The following is a 17,692-nucleotide window of genomic DNA, read 5'->3' as shown; positions in this document are numbered from 1 at the left end:
TATTCTGTATAGAGGAAGTGTTCCCTGCCAGAACTTGCACTCCTTTTCAAAACACTCTCTTTTCTTAGAAACGCATAGACAGTACATTACCCAGTTACCAGGCCTCAATTTTATAATGACCACATAGAGCCAACAGCAAAGGGAACCGATGGGACTGAGACAGTATAGAAACCTCCTCGTGCTGGCGGAGCACATGCCAGATGCTCAGGGGATTCTGCATCTAACAGCTGCATCATTCTCCTCTCTGAACTGGGTCAGTACTTCTTGTTCTGCAGTTTGACTATATTCAGAAGCCTTGTGCACACCGTTCAGTTCCTACTGCAGAAAATCTGTACCATCTTGAAGAGTCTCCGTGCCTGGAAAGATGCCACACTTATTGCTGTGGAGACCACCAGGCTCGTCAGCATTCCTGTGACAACATCCTCCCAGGGCTGAAAATAGCTTCTCCAAAGAACTCTTGCACCATTGTCTCCTGGTCTTTTTTCTGTGTTCAAAGACACACCTAGGATTCCTGTATTTCATTTTGGAACCCAATGACCAGTCGGACAGCTTGAGGGAAGTGCAGTCAAACAGCCAGTAATGCAGCGTGGGAGACAAACTCCCTCTACAACCACGTCTGAACAAAACCCTGGAACGAGGGCAGCCAGGGAAGGCTGGTCCATCCTGCCATTTTATCTGCCTCATCTAAACCTTCCTGTTTCCACACTGTCTGACAGCAGATATGGGTGGCTCTGGGTAATCACCTTTCCACCCACAGGGTTTGGTGCCAAAAGTCCTAAGGACTACCTGGTACCTCCCCTGGCCAACACCTGGGACACATAGTGCCTCAGCTCATTCATGGACACCCAGATCTCTTTTCCCAATCAGGCCGCATGGCTCAGAGCCTGGGCGAGACAGAGATATAGATAAGGGAAAGGAGCCAGCTGGCTGAAATTTAATCCACATCAGACTGAGATGGAACCCATAGATTAGCAAAACTGATGATAGCGACATTCTCCTTTGCCTCTTGTAGCCAAGGCCTCACACTCAGCATTTCCAAACTCATTTTTATGATCTGCATTGTTAACAAATGGCTCATACTCTCACGCAGACACACATGCATCTTTTTTCCTTAGTCGCCTTTCACTGAGCCATCAGAACTCTTTTTCTCCTAGCATTACTCTCCTACAGCAATTAATTCTTGTGTAATAGATTCATTGGTGAATTCTTCTCTATTCAGGAGCATAAAACACTTTAACCATTCAAAATAATCTCTCATCATGCTAACACTTCCAAAGGTGCCTAATATATAGTACTTCTAAAGCCACAGACTAAAGAAGAATGTGAAAGATTTGAACACACCAAACGTGTGAAGAAGTTTTTCTAAACAGCTTACTGCATCAGAATTCCTGGAGGCAGTGGCATTAAATTATATACAGTGTGTAAGTACATACAAATGTGTAACATACAATTACATCTGAATATTTAGCAAATATTGAAAAGTAAAAGTAATCAAGTAACATAAAGCTTTCTATATGCCAACTGGTATAAAATGTGGTTATAAACAACAAACAGTTATGTTGTATAAATTAAAGGGATGAAAGGCTGGAAAAAAAATCAGTAAATATTTTATATTTATGCTAGGTATACAAACACCCCAGCACCATTTATCAACATAATATCCACACGAGACCTCCATAGTTTTAGTCTATTTCCACCCAAGGTATTGTCTCTACAGTTTTAAAACTTCCAGAAGCCTCCTGAAAAAAATCAAAATTTTCTCTGTGTCCATCTCCAGAGAAGTCCCAGCTCCCTCTGCTGACCGAGTGCTGCTGCCATGAAAACGCTCGGCGGGGAAGCCGAAGGCACACAGCAGAGACCCCTAGGGTTGGGTTGGGCTGTCGAGGTGCTGCTGCCGCGTGAGTGATGGGGTGACAGGGGACACTGCCACACGCCCCTGCATCTCCACCAAACCTCCTCAAGTACCTTTTCCTATCAAAGCCCTTCACATCCACAGATCACCAAAACACTCTCGTAGATAACAGATGCCATCCCCATCTAAGAAAACCCCAAAGAGCAACACAAAAATAACCAAGTTCACAAGTAAGGTTAAGGATGGAGTGGAAAATAGAAGCCTACTTCCCTTCACCAGCGTCTTGGCTTTCAGGCCAAGAGGGGCTGCGGCTGCCATCAGCGTGTCTTTGCTTCAAAGTACCAAACCCTGCTAATTCAGGCTTCCTTCTCCGCTTTATTTCAGGCAGGTAAGACTCATCTGTCCTGCCTACAGTCAATGCTGGCAGGAAGTGGAACACGTATGTATCACTACTTAGATTTTCTTTTTTTTTTTAAGCTGGAAGTAAAAATTACTTCAGATCAAAAGAAAAAGTTTTACCAGAGACCATATTTCTGTTCCTGGCTAGCAACAGTTTGCTGCCTGAACATGGCAACTCTCCACTTCTCATCAGTAAAGTCAAGGCCTTCCCATCTTTGTAAACTATTTGAGCACACCCCAGTAAAATCTCCTTCCTTCCTGCATGCCGTGGGACCAAGAGATTAGATTAGCTCCGTTACACAGGACCTCTGTGAACTGCACAAGGCCTATGAACACAAACAGCGACGCCACAAGCCCTGCTTGCTATGAGCACCCTGGCAGAAACGTTCCGATACCACCAATCCCTCTCCTGAGCTTGCTCTGCCAGCACTTTTCTTGACCCGCTTGCAGCTTAGTTTCCTTTGGTTTAGCTGTGACAGCAATTCCCCCAGCGACCAGGTGTCTCTGGGTCATCTGCTTCACTTGTGTTTATCATCGTGAGCCACAACCATAGTTTCATACAGAAAGCAGTAGCAAGCGGTTTTTCTAGAGAACACAATACTTATAGCTCCATAGTATGATGTAGCATAATAAAATACAGGCCTGTATCGCAACAGGAGAGGCCATGATGAGTGGAGACACAGGATATGACAGAGAAGCGCAGGCACAGGTTGATAAGAGATGGGGCACAGACCGGGCACTGGAAACCTCACAGCTACAAACAACCCGCCAATAGTCAGTTAAGGACATGTAGACGTGGAGCTGCAGAAAGCCGTTGGTGGGCAAGAAAACAAAGAAACAGTATGTGATATACAGAAAAGGCACTATACATAGTAAATTTGGATGCATATGGACCCACAGACCAACAAAGAAAGGTCTAAACGTCTGTGTGGTTTGCAAACACATTAAAAAATACCCCAAGTGCGTCCTAGGGTGAGGAAGAAGAAACCATCAACCTGAACACTGAATTCCTCCCAGAGAAGGACTCCAGATGTTGACAACCTGCTGTAATACCCACACACCTCCACCCTGACCAGAATGAAATCACCAACTGTAGGACTCGGAGGTGCAATGGAAGGGGGAGCATAACCCAAAGGAAGGGGTTATAAACTAAGAAATGTGTTTATAATGATTTTAACAGAATTATTGTTATTTTTCTGTAACAATTAGATGTGGACTAATAACGATTAAACCCTTAAGATCTCAATTACACTACAATTAAACTCTTGGCTCCCCTTACATTAACACGCATCCTCTCTGCCCATAAACAGGACTTTGAGCCTCACACCACTCTTGTGCTTCACAAAGGTTACTGTTACCAGCCAGGGAAAAGCAGTGCCTGGTACAGCATGGATTTTCAGAGCAATTAAGAAACTGCAGATTAATTTCTGAGCTTGTGAAACAACCCTCAGCCTACTGCTATCTCAACCTGCAATTAAGCCCTTTCAGCAACCTGCCAGTATCTTATCTAGTTGCAAGATGCAAACAACACAACCCCATCTCCCTACAAAGCACCAGCGCTGGGTCGCCCTTTTCTGCTGGGAGAGCAGAACGGCATCGGCTGTCACCAGGGCTGGAGCCGCATTCGTCATGCTGGCACGCAGCTGTCCATTCAGACTTGCTGGAAGCCCAGATCTGCAGCTCCAGGTCCTTGCAGCACCAGTGTTAAGAGAGTAAGTCACTGTTGTCCTGAAACACTCCTCATACACCAATTCATCCAGGTTCTTGTACAACTTGCTGTCAGGTACGGGTAACTCCTACTTTACCCTCCCAAATGAGTAAAAGCTGCCCCTTTGCAATAACTCTGCAAGGTTCATGCTGTTTTAACGTGACTCAGGTGCAGGTACTGAAAGTAAAAATCATATATATAATTTCCAGAAGGGTTTATGACTAACCTGATCTATTTGTTTGACGACAAATATTATTTTCCAATATAAAACCCGTCCTTTACAGCCAAAGTTAAAAATGTTCTACTCAGGATCAGTTATGAAAAAATTTCAAAAATGTTTACCGCCTACGTAAGTTGCACAGGAGAGCAAACACTACAGTATGATGTTAAGAAGACTGCTTGTTTTTTGTGGAGATGTGTTAAAGCCTAAGTGATCTTTTATAGATGTAAGACATACTGCTTATAGCCACAGTAGACTTTCCACACAGTTTTAATGTTATAAAAAACTCTTTAATGTTATTAAAAACACTCTTTTGTCTTTTCACAGATGGTTGTCCCAGGTGCGTTGCATGGTGTTTAGGACAAAAGAATCTGTGAAAAACGTTTCTGGCAAATAAACGACTGCTTTAAAAGACTATTTACAGTTGGAGAGAAACTTCATTCTTCCACAACTCTGCCACAAATACTGAAAGGGCGGCACAGTTGAATGCGTTACCTTGTTTGCGTTAATATGTAGTTTGCAGACCAGTGTGACTACGTGGAAAGAGTCATTAGAAGGAAAGCAAGCTTACTGTTAGTAGGTTTTTTGATACTCATGGGGTCAACATCATCACTGGAAGATACTGAAGAGCCTACAAACTAAAGACTGGAAACTGTTATTCCAGAAGCATATGTAGTAATTTTTAAAAATGTGGACAGTAACAGAATATAGGTTTACACTGTTAACCAAAATCCAAAGATTCTTGAAATATTTACGAAAACTGATCATCAAAACTGAAAAGAGGATGAGGACACAGGAATTCCCGTCAAGACACAGCAGAAATGAAGCAGGTGGTGCTTTGGAAAGCTGCCCTATGGGGATCTTGCTGCAGGACAGCAAACCCTTTTTCCTATCATTCCTGTAACCCTGAGGCAAGCAAATGGCAACCTGGAAACAGTTGGGGCTACAGAGGCAAAAAACTGCAAATCCACTAAACAATCGGATACTAAATTAATGCAGGCTGGTCTGCCTTCCTAATGACACCAGCAGGTGTCAGCCAAGAGCTTCCACCAAATACCCCAAAACCGTTCACTGCACAGAAACCCTGCATGAACAGACTGACCTCGCTACCATCGTGCTCTAACAGTGATGCTTGGCGTCTAAGTCCAGATGACAGCAAACCATACAAGGATCTCAGCGGTAACAAGAACCAAGGCTTTGCACATTTGTAATGATTTCGATTTCAGTAAGATTGATTTTGTATTTTTTTCCATAAACCCCTAACAATGTCAAAAGGCTTCGTTATTCCAGCGTGGACACCTATACGAATGCCGGCCCTTGCGGATGTGGACAGGTCTTTTACTCTTCTTTCAATTAAAGAGACTGTGACTTCCTCCATTTTTCTGTTCTGTTGTTTTAACGCCCTGTTCTGGTTTCAGCTGGCAGTTAATTTCTTCCTAGTGGCTGGTGCAGTGCTGCGTATTGGACTTAGGATGAGAGTGACGTTGACAACACCCTGATGTTCAGTTGTTGCTGAGGAGGGCTTATACTAGGTCAAGGACTTCGCAGCTTCTTGTACTGCCCTGCCAGCAGAGCCTGGATGTGCACAAGAAGGGGGATCACAGGCAGGACAGCTGACTCAAGCTGGCCAAAGGGATATTCCATACTGTACGATGTCATGCCCAGTGTATAAAGTGGGGGGAGCTGGCCGAGGGGCACTGTGGCTTGGGGATTGGCTGGGCATCGGTCTGCAGGTGGAGAGCAATTGTATAGTGCATCACTTGTTTTGTATATTCTATTGTTATTTTCCCTTCCTTTTCTGCCCTAGTAAACTGTCTTTATCTCAACTCACAAGTTCTACTCTTCCGCCCTGCCAATTCTCTCCCCTACCCCACTGGAGGAGAGGAGGGAATGAGCGGCTGCATGGTGCTTAATTGCTGGCTGGGGTTAAACCACAACACGCTCTTAATGGTTTTGTTTCTTTGAGGTAATCCTGACTTTATTCCTCCCATATACTACCGTTACCTTTTTGATCACCTGTTTGCCACGCTTCTGCTCTGCATACTGCTCATCTAATCCAAAAAAAAAAAAAAGACTGTTTAAAATATATTTATTATATATAGATATAGCATGCCAATAACATTTTTAATGACAACCAGGATGTAACACCTCACCCCAAGGGTGCAGGGAGGCAGACAAAACGGGTGCGTCAAGCTCTCCTCCCCACTCCTGAGGGAAAGCACCACTCAGGCCATTGCACTGCACCTTCTGCCAGGTGGCCACTCAGAACCGCAGGCATAGTTGCTGCCCAAAAGTGCCTGAAGCATTTTTATTTCTACTAAAATTATGGTAAGACCTCAGGGTAACACTTTCCTTTATCACCAATGGTTCATTCCCATGCATTTTCCTGCCAGCAGGGAAGGGAGCAGGACATCATTCAGAAATCCCCCTCTCTTTATGGAAGCAAACGTCAGCCTTCAGGTAACCATCAGCAGAACTGACTTCAGAGGCACAGGCTCAACACAGCGCTGCGTCTGGGCATTGTCATTACCTTCACAGCACTGATGCGAGTTCATGCGGACACAATTTCTCACCAAAGTACCACTGCTCTCGTATCTCTGGAACCTGATATTGCTCTGTTTGTCCACGTCTTCACATGCAGTGTGTTACCCGACAAAAAGCTTCGATAGTACCGTAAACCAAAATGAGACCCACGCAGGCTCAATCATTTTCAAACCACCACAATCCTCATTTCTCAGCTCAGTGGGCTGCCTCCACAAGAAAAGATTTATGCAAAAATATTTAAATTTAGGCTACTTGAAGTACAAGACCAAGTGAAGTATCTTGGTAAGACTGATTATTACATTATTTTCCCATGCTATGACAATCTCATTTCTCAGTTTCTATACAAAGCCTGACAACATGCAGCAGGACTATTACACATGCAAATGTATGTAAATGAGGCATCAGAGCAAATCCAATCTTTGGTTTCGGGATAACATTTTACCATTCTATTTCACCAAGAAACTGAGAGAACTGAGAACGGAACAACACTGTGAACTAAAAGTATTTTGTGTGCAGAGGATTATTAAGAATTTACTCTCCCTTATGCCACAAAGTACTCTATGTCTTCAATTCCCACGGGGAGCGAAGGATCTCAGCACCACACAGAATCAGGCTCATCTAGTACTCATTATTTTGGAAAACCACTCAAACATGAGTTAACACAACATCAACCTATTTACAAGCCAAGTTAATATAGTACCACGCGTTGACTTGGAAGGGACTATCCTACCCCTTGATAAACTCTGACAGCTGCCCCAGACTTAATCGTGGTCTTCACATAAAGTAGGGCTGTAAAGATCCAGAAGAGATTTTATTATGCTCTTGTTTGTATGGTAAGAGAACCTCTTTGAAATTATATCAACGCCCGAAGCAGGTAGCTCTGTGGCCTCAGTAAGCAGCAGTGACAACGCACTGAACACTTCAGTCTGACCTGATTCCCCAGGGAACTCGCCACCTCGCTGAGTCCTGATCTTGTGCAGGAAGCTTTGCAGAACAAGTGCAACAAAGACTCTTATCTCCAAAACTTTGCAGCATCCACACATAAAAACATGTGTGGGGTGAATACTGCAAACCAACCAACCAAAAAAACCCCCTTGGGTTAATGATGCAACATTTTGAGGCGATTAACCTCCTAAGCTTCCTGGCAGTATGTTTAGTGTGGGGGACTGTAAGCATGTAAAGGAAAGTGTAGGTGCACCTTTATCAGGTGACAGCTGAAAACTGACCTTGTCACATGAAATAAGCAAGCTAGAGAAAGAGGAAGCTCCTGAAAAAGGAAGAATGAAGCCTAATGAGACATCTGTGGCACACCAGAAACTCTGGATCAGGAGTGGAAGACACACATTGACTGCAGGTATTTTGAAAATGCAACATAAATTATAAAATCGTGCCCAGCATGTGAAGAAATAAGACTTCAGTCTGGCTCAGATCCCAAGATCTGCTTCAGGTCTTTCCTGCTTTGAGGAGTCGTGGCCTTTCACAGTCGCCCTGTGCTGCTATGGCCTGAGTTTCTAAGTCTACCAGGAAATTTAATGACAAAATTTCTTCTTCACTTTTATCACTTACCTCACCAACACAGCCATGCACATAAAGCTAAGGGTTTTTTTCCTTTTCCAAACTGTATCTCAGATACAGCACCTAGCGTTAAAAAGCAAGTGCAGCAGTCTCCAGCAGGACCAGTTGAGGAAGCAAATAATCACAAACATTAATTAAGCTAAAACAGAATTTACATAGGCAGAGTTGAGTATAAACTTAAATCACTGTGCAGCCTTGCCTCGCACAGAAGGATGCAGCTCAGGGCTCAACTCTGCAAAAAATGGAAGATACAGAAATAGTCTGGAAGTGTTTAACAAGTCTGAAGCTTCAGTAGGAAACCCTAGAAAAAAGTGCATGGACTCCTACTCATCCATGCTTCACAAACACATCTGCAACAGGTAAAGTTCCTGCTGTTCCAATAAGAAGCACTGACAATTTCACAGCAGCCCATGAATGCTCTTACAAGCCTCTAATAAAATATAACCGACTGCTAATTTCTCAGCAATCCAAGTCTGCTGACTTCCTATGTCTACATGTAGCAGGATCTTCTGCAGTCACAGGCAAACCTTAGACTTAATAACCACAGACACAGTGCAGCATTATGTAGTAGCTGCAGGATGCTGTCTTACTAACAGAGCACATGGCTGCCAATTTCAACGTTCCACAGTGCAACAACAACCATTATAAGAGAATAAAATGTCCATCACTTTTTCTAAATGACAGAAATCTGAGCACTGGGAGGAAAATAAAGGAAGAAGGGATAGCAGAGCAGGAATTCCTGCTACAAGAGCAGTACCAACCACAGCAGTGGAGATGGACCCCAGGCAGCCGGGGAGGAGCGAGGCGCTGGAAAGCAGCCTTGTGCAGCTGGATCTGGCAGGGGCAGAAGAGCTCCATAGAGATGGCAGACATCTAATGCAGACAAAAACAGGCCACATCACGACAGCGGTAGGTACCAAAGGATCAAAGGATGACAGAAGACATGAATCATAAAAATGAGAATTATACTGCTTGACTGCTATTTCTATGCTACACAGTTTTCATCATGATTAAATCACAATTTTTCCATTATATATGTTGCTGCTTTGTCCTTGTAGCTTGTATAGCCCATATGTTCACAACAGATGAAGCAATGCTGTAGGTCTAATTATAGCTGGATTTATAAAATTCTTAAAGAATTTCAAATTAAACACTCCCTGCTGAGGCAAGGTGAGTCAGCATATCTTCATTGTCATCAAACAGCAAAATCAAGGAAGTGAAATCAGCAGCGTTTTACGAAAAAAGAAATATGCAAACTTTTTTAAAAAAGAAGATCATGAAGAGCTGAAGGAGACGAACCAGCAAAGTCTTGAGAAAGCGAATATGAAACACACAAACAAATCCAGTGAAGGTTTGCTGTGTACACAATCCATACAGAGTTGAGTAGAGCCCAGGGGTCCCGAGGACCCTCAACCCTGATCACTGAACATTATCTGCCAGATGATACTTTAAATAAATTATTTTACTCCTTAAGTTTCATTAAATAATTTAGTCTCAATGAGATTAAATAAATGAGGAAAATTTAGGGTTAAAGTAACACTGTGCAAAACAACTTCAGGTATCTCATAACTTAAAAACAGTGTTTAAAGTTGAGTTCACACTTACCTTCATCTCTGTTGTGCTTAGGTTTGCTCTGACAGCTTCAGATTTTACCTGGCTCTTTACTGACTATCATTTGGATTGTGTTGTAACTAATTTTGCAATACAAACTGTTGAACAAAGAGTTACAGTTGTAGCAATTTAGCAATTCATGAATTCAGTCAAAAATTATGGCAGTGTGGCAGACCAAATGCTAAGCTGGCTTCTCAAATGCCAAAACCACTGATGTCTTTTATAAGGTTGATTTAACAAGTGGCTGCATCATGCTTTCCCGATTCCATTGAATCGTAAACCAAGAAGCTCTACTAGTAATCATATCAGACATTTAGAATTTATGGGTATCTGATTTTTAAACACGTTACATCTTTATACTGTAGATTTAGTCAGTAAAAGCTGTCGTATGTTATTTAAAGGTGTATAATCATCTGCACTTAGCCTGTGAGTTGTCTACCATTAATTTTCAACTTCATGCGGAATCAACACACTTTAAGCCTAATACCTACAGACACATGCCATAGGTAAGACAGCACGTCTCAGATCAGAATAACTGTAACATATTATGTTAATATGGCAACACACAGAGCGCTTTTCATAGGCTATCGAACAGACAACATTCTGTCCTCTGTGGAAAATATAACACAACAAACCAGCATTTTTATTTTCCAAATTTTACGCTGTCTCACTGCCTGGGATAGGAATGGCAGGCACAGCTCCATGCTGGAGAAACCATGGTTTCTCCAAGTCCCTCGATCAGATCACTACAGCCAGTAAATGTATGAACCAATTTTCTTCCTTTCTTGCTTGTTTTGGTATTTTACACATCAGAGAAAGTTACTGTTTGGAATCCACATCATTTTTTGTTTTCCTTTACCCTCTTAGTTATTTAGAGTACCTGTTTGTATCACCAGCCTTAGGCAGGAACCAGATGTTCCTTCAGAGACTGATCAATTCCAATCATAGCTGAAGCTGGTTAGGGATACATTCACAACATATGCACACACCCATCTTCCAGGAAGAGATGAGAAAGTTTCAGGCAGGACTGGGGTGGGGAGAGACTATATTTGAGATTTCTTAATCACAGAATCCCAGGATGTTAGGGGTTGGAAAGGACCTCGAAAGATCATCTAGTCCAACCCCCCTGCCAGAGCAGGACCACCCAGAGTAGGTCACACAGGAACGCGTCCAGGCGGGTTTTGAATGTCTCCAGAGAAGGAGACTCCACAGCCTCTCTGGGCAGCCTGTTCCAGTGCTCCACCACCCTCACAGTGAAGAAGTTTTTCCTTATGTTAATGTGGAAACTCCTATGCTCCAGCTTGCTATATCATCTGTTCAAGTAGAATGGTACTGCTTTTTAGCAACACCTTCAGTCACTTCCAGAAGTGTAGCTATTAACTGAGATAGCATTTGTGAAGGCCCTTCAAGTCACAAAAGCAAAGCGTCAGCAGGATTTCAAATTGCTCAGAAAAAGGAAAAATTCCCACAGTGTTTATTTGGAGTCTATCTATGACTGCATCCATAGTTTTCAGGATGCACATCAGGAAGCAATTCCCAGTTAGAATGGTGAACTGGAAGACTCAGGTTAAGGAGGGTGAGGTATGACACCCCGAAGCAGCACACATCCTCTGGATCATGCGGGAGAGGGGAGCTATGCTGAAGTGCATTAACTTTGCTTCCACAGCTTCCCTCAGTGCTGTGACAAGGGGCTCCCACCCTGCTCACACACACACAGAGGTCCAAGTGCCACTACAAAGGAACATGTGAACTCTGCCAGAACAGCTGATTGCCTCCCTCTTGCTCATATGCATCGGGGAGATTGCTGCTGGCACTTTCTGGCAATAGCGGTTTGATTGTAAGAAAGCAAGCTATATTTAAAAACACCAAGTATATCAGATTTCCCATTCTCCTGTTCCGAAGATTTTAAAAAGATTCCTTTCTGTCCAGGTACATCAGGAACTTTAGTCACTCTTCATCCTTCATAGAATCATAAGGTTGGAATAAACCTTTGAGATCAAGTCCAACTGTTTACCTAACACCACCATGCCCACTAAACCATGTCCCAAAGTGCCATATCTACACATTTTTTGAATACCTCCAGGGACGGTGATTCCACCACTTTCCTGGGCAGCCTGTTCCAATGTTTGACTACTCTTTCAGTAAAGAAATTTTTCCTAATGTCCAATCTAAAGCTCTCCTGGCACAACTTGAGGCCATTTCCTCTTGTCCTATCATCTGTTACTTGGGAGAAGAGACCGACTCCACCTCACTACAACCTCCTTTCAGGTAGTTGTAGAGAATGGTAAGGTCTCCCCTCAGCCTCCTCTTCTCCAGACTAAACCACCCCAGTCCTCTCAGCTGCTCCTCATCAGACCTGCTCTCCAGACCCCTCACCAGCTTCATTGCCCTTCTCTGTACCCTCTCCAGCACCTCAATGTCATTCTTGTAGTGAGGGGCCCAAAACTCGACACAGTACTCGAGGTGCAGCCTCACCAAAGCTGAATACAGGGGCACAATCACCCCCCTGCTCCTGCTGACACCACCATTGCTGATACAGACCAGGATGCTGTTGGCTGCCTTGGCCACCTGAGCACACCGCTGGCTCATGTTCAGCCGGCTGTCAGTCAACACCCCCAGGTCCCTCTCTGCCTGGCAGCTCTCCAGCCACTCATCCCCAGTCTGTAGCGCTGCATGAGGTTGCTGTGACCGAAGTGCAGGACCCGGCACTTGGCCTTGTTAAACCTCATTGCAGTGGCCTCAGCCCATCGATCCAGCCTGTCCAGGTCCTCTGCAGAGCCTTCCTGCCCTCGAGCAGATCAACACTCCCACCCAATTTAGTGTCATCTGCAAACTTACTTGATCCCCTCATCCAGGTCATCAATAAAGATGTAAACAAGACCGGTCCCAATACTGAGCCCTGGGGGGCACCGCTTGTGACCAGCCACCAGCTGGACTGAACTCCATTCACCACCACTCCCTGTGCTCGGCCATCCAGCCAGTTTTTAACCCAGCTTAGTGTACAGTTATCCTTGCTCTTCCAAAAGCCTACATTACAGTCACAGCCCAGGGAGCTATGCCCCAGGTACAACCCAGAGACTGCTGGTCCAACAGACTCACTGTCTGTCCCCTTTTCTCCCCACTACACCCATCGGTTCATTACCACACAGGAAAATCCTCTTGAGCAAAACCTCAATTTGAGGTCAGCTCAACACACTATAAATGCTGTGCAAAGCTTCTCCATCAGACCAAAATGCCCAAATTGGACAAAGGTGTATTTCCGCAAAGTGTGATGAAAAAGCAAGGCAGTATTTCCTTGGTTATGTCACATTAGCCCCCAGTATTCATCTATTGTCTGCCAGAAAAATGGTGCAACATGCAAATATTAAAAAGCAGCTGGCAAGTCACTAAACTACAGAAGAACAACTGGTCATGGAGGTCTCTGCGTGGCTTAGCCCCCAAAGAAGGCCTTTTCTCAAACACATTTCAGTTTCCCTTTTCAAACCCCAGTCCCCTCCCTTCACTCTTGGATATGGAAGAAAGCAAGCCTGCACAGCCCCTTTTCCTCAAGTCACAGGGCACACCAGCTGAGGACACGGCAAACAGCAGCGAGACCTGCTCTCACATCCACCTCTGAGATGACTACCTGGTTAGGTAGCAGAAGAGCCACCGCTCATAGAAAACACTTCTCGATAGGAAGAACAGCTACAGTTGCTGCTTCTCAATAATGAAAGGCCATTATCTACCAAAGACTGACTCCTAAATTTGTTCTCACACATAGCAGATGTAGCAGAATGCAGGTACTATCACATTAATAGTTCTCATTTTTCCAGTCACTCCTGACAAGTGATCCAACTCATTCAGGCCAGTGGTTTCCGAACTTTGACTGAACACCCCAATCAGTCAAAAATTTTTGAGCATGGACTGCTAATACATGTGTATTGATTTATAAACTATATACACGCACTACTGAACTAATAATGTACATTATAAAACATAAGCAATAACAGAAGTTAAAAAGGAAAAGAAAGATAAACCAAACTATTTCAAAAAATTATTTTACTTATTAATGGTACAAAAATATTTTCTTCCCACACTCCAATGGATTGTCTTGCACACACTCCACTTTGAGACCGCTGGTCTAGGCAAAGATGGTAACATCTCATCAGACCAGCTGACGTAGTTGGGAGAAAGAATACCTCACTCCATGGCTTTTCCCATATTCCCATAGTATTTACCTAACGTGCTTAGACCTGTTCAATCTCCCTGCTCATACATGAAGTAAAGGAACTACAGTTTTAAACCAACAAACCGGAGCTTGCCTCATGAACTTAAGTTGCTGGATTTGGGTGCAAACTCTGAAAACTATCAACTTCCCCAAAATTCTCCTGAAACAAAGACCATGAGCTCACTCACAATGAAAAGAGAGACAGCAGCAAATAAACCTGAAGCTATTAAGAGGCCTCTTCATAGCTCAACTGGCATGGCTCAGCTGCAAAGTTACCCATCCTAGGCGAGTGTACACTTTTCCTAACTACTTTATCACTATTTCTATTTTTTTAACTGTTGGCAAGAAACAAAAACCTCAGATAGAGCTTCAGGCAGACTCCTTCAACGCTTCTCCCAAGAGGAAACTTTACTTACTGCCTTAGAATGATATTGTAATTTATGCTAATACTTTGTAATTACCATCTATAAATGCAAGATACGCTAATTTCCGGACAACTATCAGGGAAACACATTGAAAGCATATTATACTGCCGAATACTCTGAAAAGGTTTTCCCTTGGAGTATTTCAAAGTAGGCTTCAAGGGAGGAGAACAACATACAAGGGAACAACCTTGCTGCAGAGGCAACGTGAGGCAAACTGCGGATGACTGAGGAGATCTTATTCAGCCCCAATCCATCGTCATCTAGCCAACACCAAAGAAACTGTAGTTATGTGAAAAATTTTCATAATGAAAAAAATCTATGCAAGCTTCAGAACCATGCTATCTCATCATCAGCAGACACTAGCAAGACTGTTTCTCTTGGTCCAAGAGTTGTGGTCAGACCCTCTCTAGTTAAGAGCATATGAACCAAAAAATCAGTCTCACAGTGCTTCCTATCTTTATCAAAGGGTCTGTACTCCAGTGAACAAGCCACAATGAATTTTAGGAACATACAGGTTATAGCTAAAGACAAATCAGAAACTTAGTTGGGTTTTTTTGGTTTTTTGTTTTTTTTTTTAAAAAAAAAAAGAGTGCTTCAACTAAATTGATCTGGGAAAGAAGAGAGATTCTAAGACAAACACTACTTCTTGATATCATCAATAAGCCGATATGCATAGCTTTGCAAGAACATGTCCCAGAACAGAGACTCTCATTTCAGTGAACACTTTTTCCACACAGATTAGACAAACTAAAAGACAGCAGTGATCCCGTACCACTACTGGCACAGTAGCCAGGCTGATCTAAATCAGATTCAGTCAACCTGGCATTGCAGCTCAGTTGCACGCTGCAGCCAGTGTACCCAGAGCCTCTCAACAGCCCAGAACAATAGCACCATTTGCTCAAACTGGAAATCCTCATTTTTATAAAATACACAATAAAACAATAGGGGAAGAAAAAAAGTTGTCTACGTAAATGCAAGGTTTTGTTGTGGGAACTACGTAACAGCTGCTAAGGAGGACTACTCTGGCTGCTGCTCTTCCCATCACTCCTCCTTTGACTGTGGTGTGCTATCCAGCCAAACTAACGTGTTTCACAGTAGCTTGCATTTCACTGATCAAATACATATAAAATAAGCCACCTGCCATGTGAAAAAATTACTAATGTTTGCATCTTTTAAGCTCTTTGCTTTACCACTGAAGAAGCTTTTGAACACAGTAGCATTAGTGTTTGCTGAAAGAAACCTGCTTTTAAAAAACAAGATTCAAAAGGCTTAAGAAAACATACAAGGAGACGATAAAGAAAAAAGGTAAATCTGAGTAACTTACTGCTGCTGCTGTGGCCTCCTCTCCACCTACATAGACAGAAGAAGCAATCTCCATCACAGACAAGTTCGTGGGAGCATCTGTAGTAGATGACGATCTGGGCCGACCTGATTGAATATCCTGGGCAGACCTCCTGTTGATCTGTGGGCTTCCTTTCGGGGCATCTGCCTTGCCCCGCCTGCTGTGCAGGCTCGTGCCTCTCTTCATTTTAGGTGGCACTCTGATCTGCTGAAGCACCCGGTTCAGAGCTGTGGGGTGGGTGGAGACACCATCAATTTCAGCACAGACGCTTTGGCTTTCCAAATCCATGTCAGGCTCCAGATCAGCCTGAGCTTGCTGAACATCATGCGGAGAAACAGACGACCTCCTGCGCTGATGCTGGAAAAGGTGCTTCAAGCCTTGACCAATCACATTAATGTTCTCCAAAGCATTATGGGTTATTTTGGATAATTTTTGCTCTGATTCATGCTGTTTTTTGGTCTCTTGATCTTGGGATTTGCCTCCAGGATCAGGGTCATCACACAACTGTTCAGTGCCAGAGGGCTCCATTGATGACACCCAACACGTTTACTTGACTATTCATACATAAATATGTCCCCTGTCTTTAAAAGGCTTGTGTTTGTTTTAAAAATGCCAAGATTGTCAGCCAATTAGGTGTGCAATTGCTTCAAGAGTGACTACACATGCAGCTGTGCCACGGTGATCTCATGCTTATCTAATGTTAAACAAAAGAGTCATTATTATACATCCATGCAGAAAGTAGTGGGTTAAAAAATCCAATGCGCAAACCATGCCATTAACAAAATAAAACGTATCGGTTTTCCAAGCATCCCTTCACGTGGTATTAGTTGCATCTAGGCTGTATGCAGAAGCCAAAGCTTGTATGAGACAAGTCATTCATCGCCTAGGGGAAGAAGCCCAGCACAAAGGAAACAGGAAAGCAAGAAAGGTAAAAAAGCTGTTCAGAAGGGGGAGAACCAAGGAGAAACCAATGGGGTTTTCTTTATTAAGAACAAGCCCATAACGTCTAACAGAACATGAGGTTAAACTTCTGAAGAGCATGCTAGTCTCTTTGGCAGAATTTTGTTCCTTGACAAAGATCTGATATTTTGTGTTTCAAATGTAATGTCTGCTCTGCCCACCTGATCTTCCTGTAGAATGCCTAACTTCACAGTAGTTAACATATGCAAACCAGAACATTTCCAAATCAGTTATGCATTTCCAAATAGTAAGAAATGGCTTATTGTTGCCAACATCCACTGATGGCACTGGAAACCAGATGTGAAAATCTGTCTTCAAGCATGAATAGGAAAGTGAAATGGTTTCGATTGGCATAGTCTTACATAGTTCTCGGAGAAAACAAAAATGCGTTTTAAAAAGTAGTTTAAGCAACCTATCTGAAAGGGAGCAGCACCACGTATGTGTAGCTCAGTCTCTAGCAGAGAGGAAACACACAGCTTTTCTCTGAGAGCTCAACCTTACCTATCAGTTGGGCTCAGGCAGGAGTTGGTTACACGACACTGCAGCTGAGCACTTATACAGCAACATACTATTGGAGAAGTACAGCAAAGGAATGAGGAAGGAAGGAAGGACTGACGCAGTATCTGAAAGAGTTTCACATCAGCACCATGAGATCACATGCTCAGAAGCTGATCATTGTTTTCTTGCAGGAGAAAGCTCTGATTAGGCTTCTATAAATACAGAAACCAGATCACAGAGGTCTACCTCAATCTTGGCAGAAAGCAGCCTGTGCTTTTAAAAAAAAAAATTTATTTGAAATGCAACATATGTTTGGGAATCGGAAGCATTCATTTTTATCTTAACACAGCT

General features: G+C 43.2%; 1 protein-coding gene across 1 annotated transcript in view; it reads right to left on the bottom strand.

The window, feature by feature from the left end:
* TMCC1 (transmembrane and coiled-coil domain family 1) overlaps positions 1 to 17,692 on the bottom strand; it is an 84,439-nt gene that overhangs the window by 65,773 nt on the left and 974 nt on the right. The window contains exon 2 of the mRNA XM_086469685.1: positions 15,866 to 16,577. Coding sequence (XP_086325811.1) covers positions 15,866 to 16,411 — 546 coding nt within the window. The 5' untranslated portion in view covers positions 16,412 to 16,577. The remainder of the gene's footprint in view (positions 1 to 15,865; positions 16,578 to 17,692) is intronic.

Source organism: Leptosomus discolor, chromosome 9 (genome assembly GCF_034619465.1).
Source record: "Leptosomus discolor isolate bLepDis1 chromosome 9, bLepDis1.hap2, whole genome shotgun sequence".
Classification (NCBI taxonomy): domain Eukaryota; kingdom Metazoa; phylum Chordata; class Aves; order Leptosomiformes; family Leptosomidae; genus Leptosomus; species Leptosomus discolor.
Note: the sequence above shows the minus strand (reverse complement) of the source record. Positions and strands in the feature narration are given on the sequence as shown.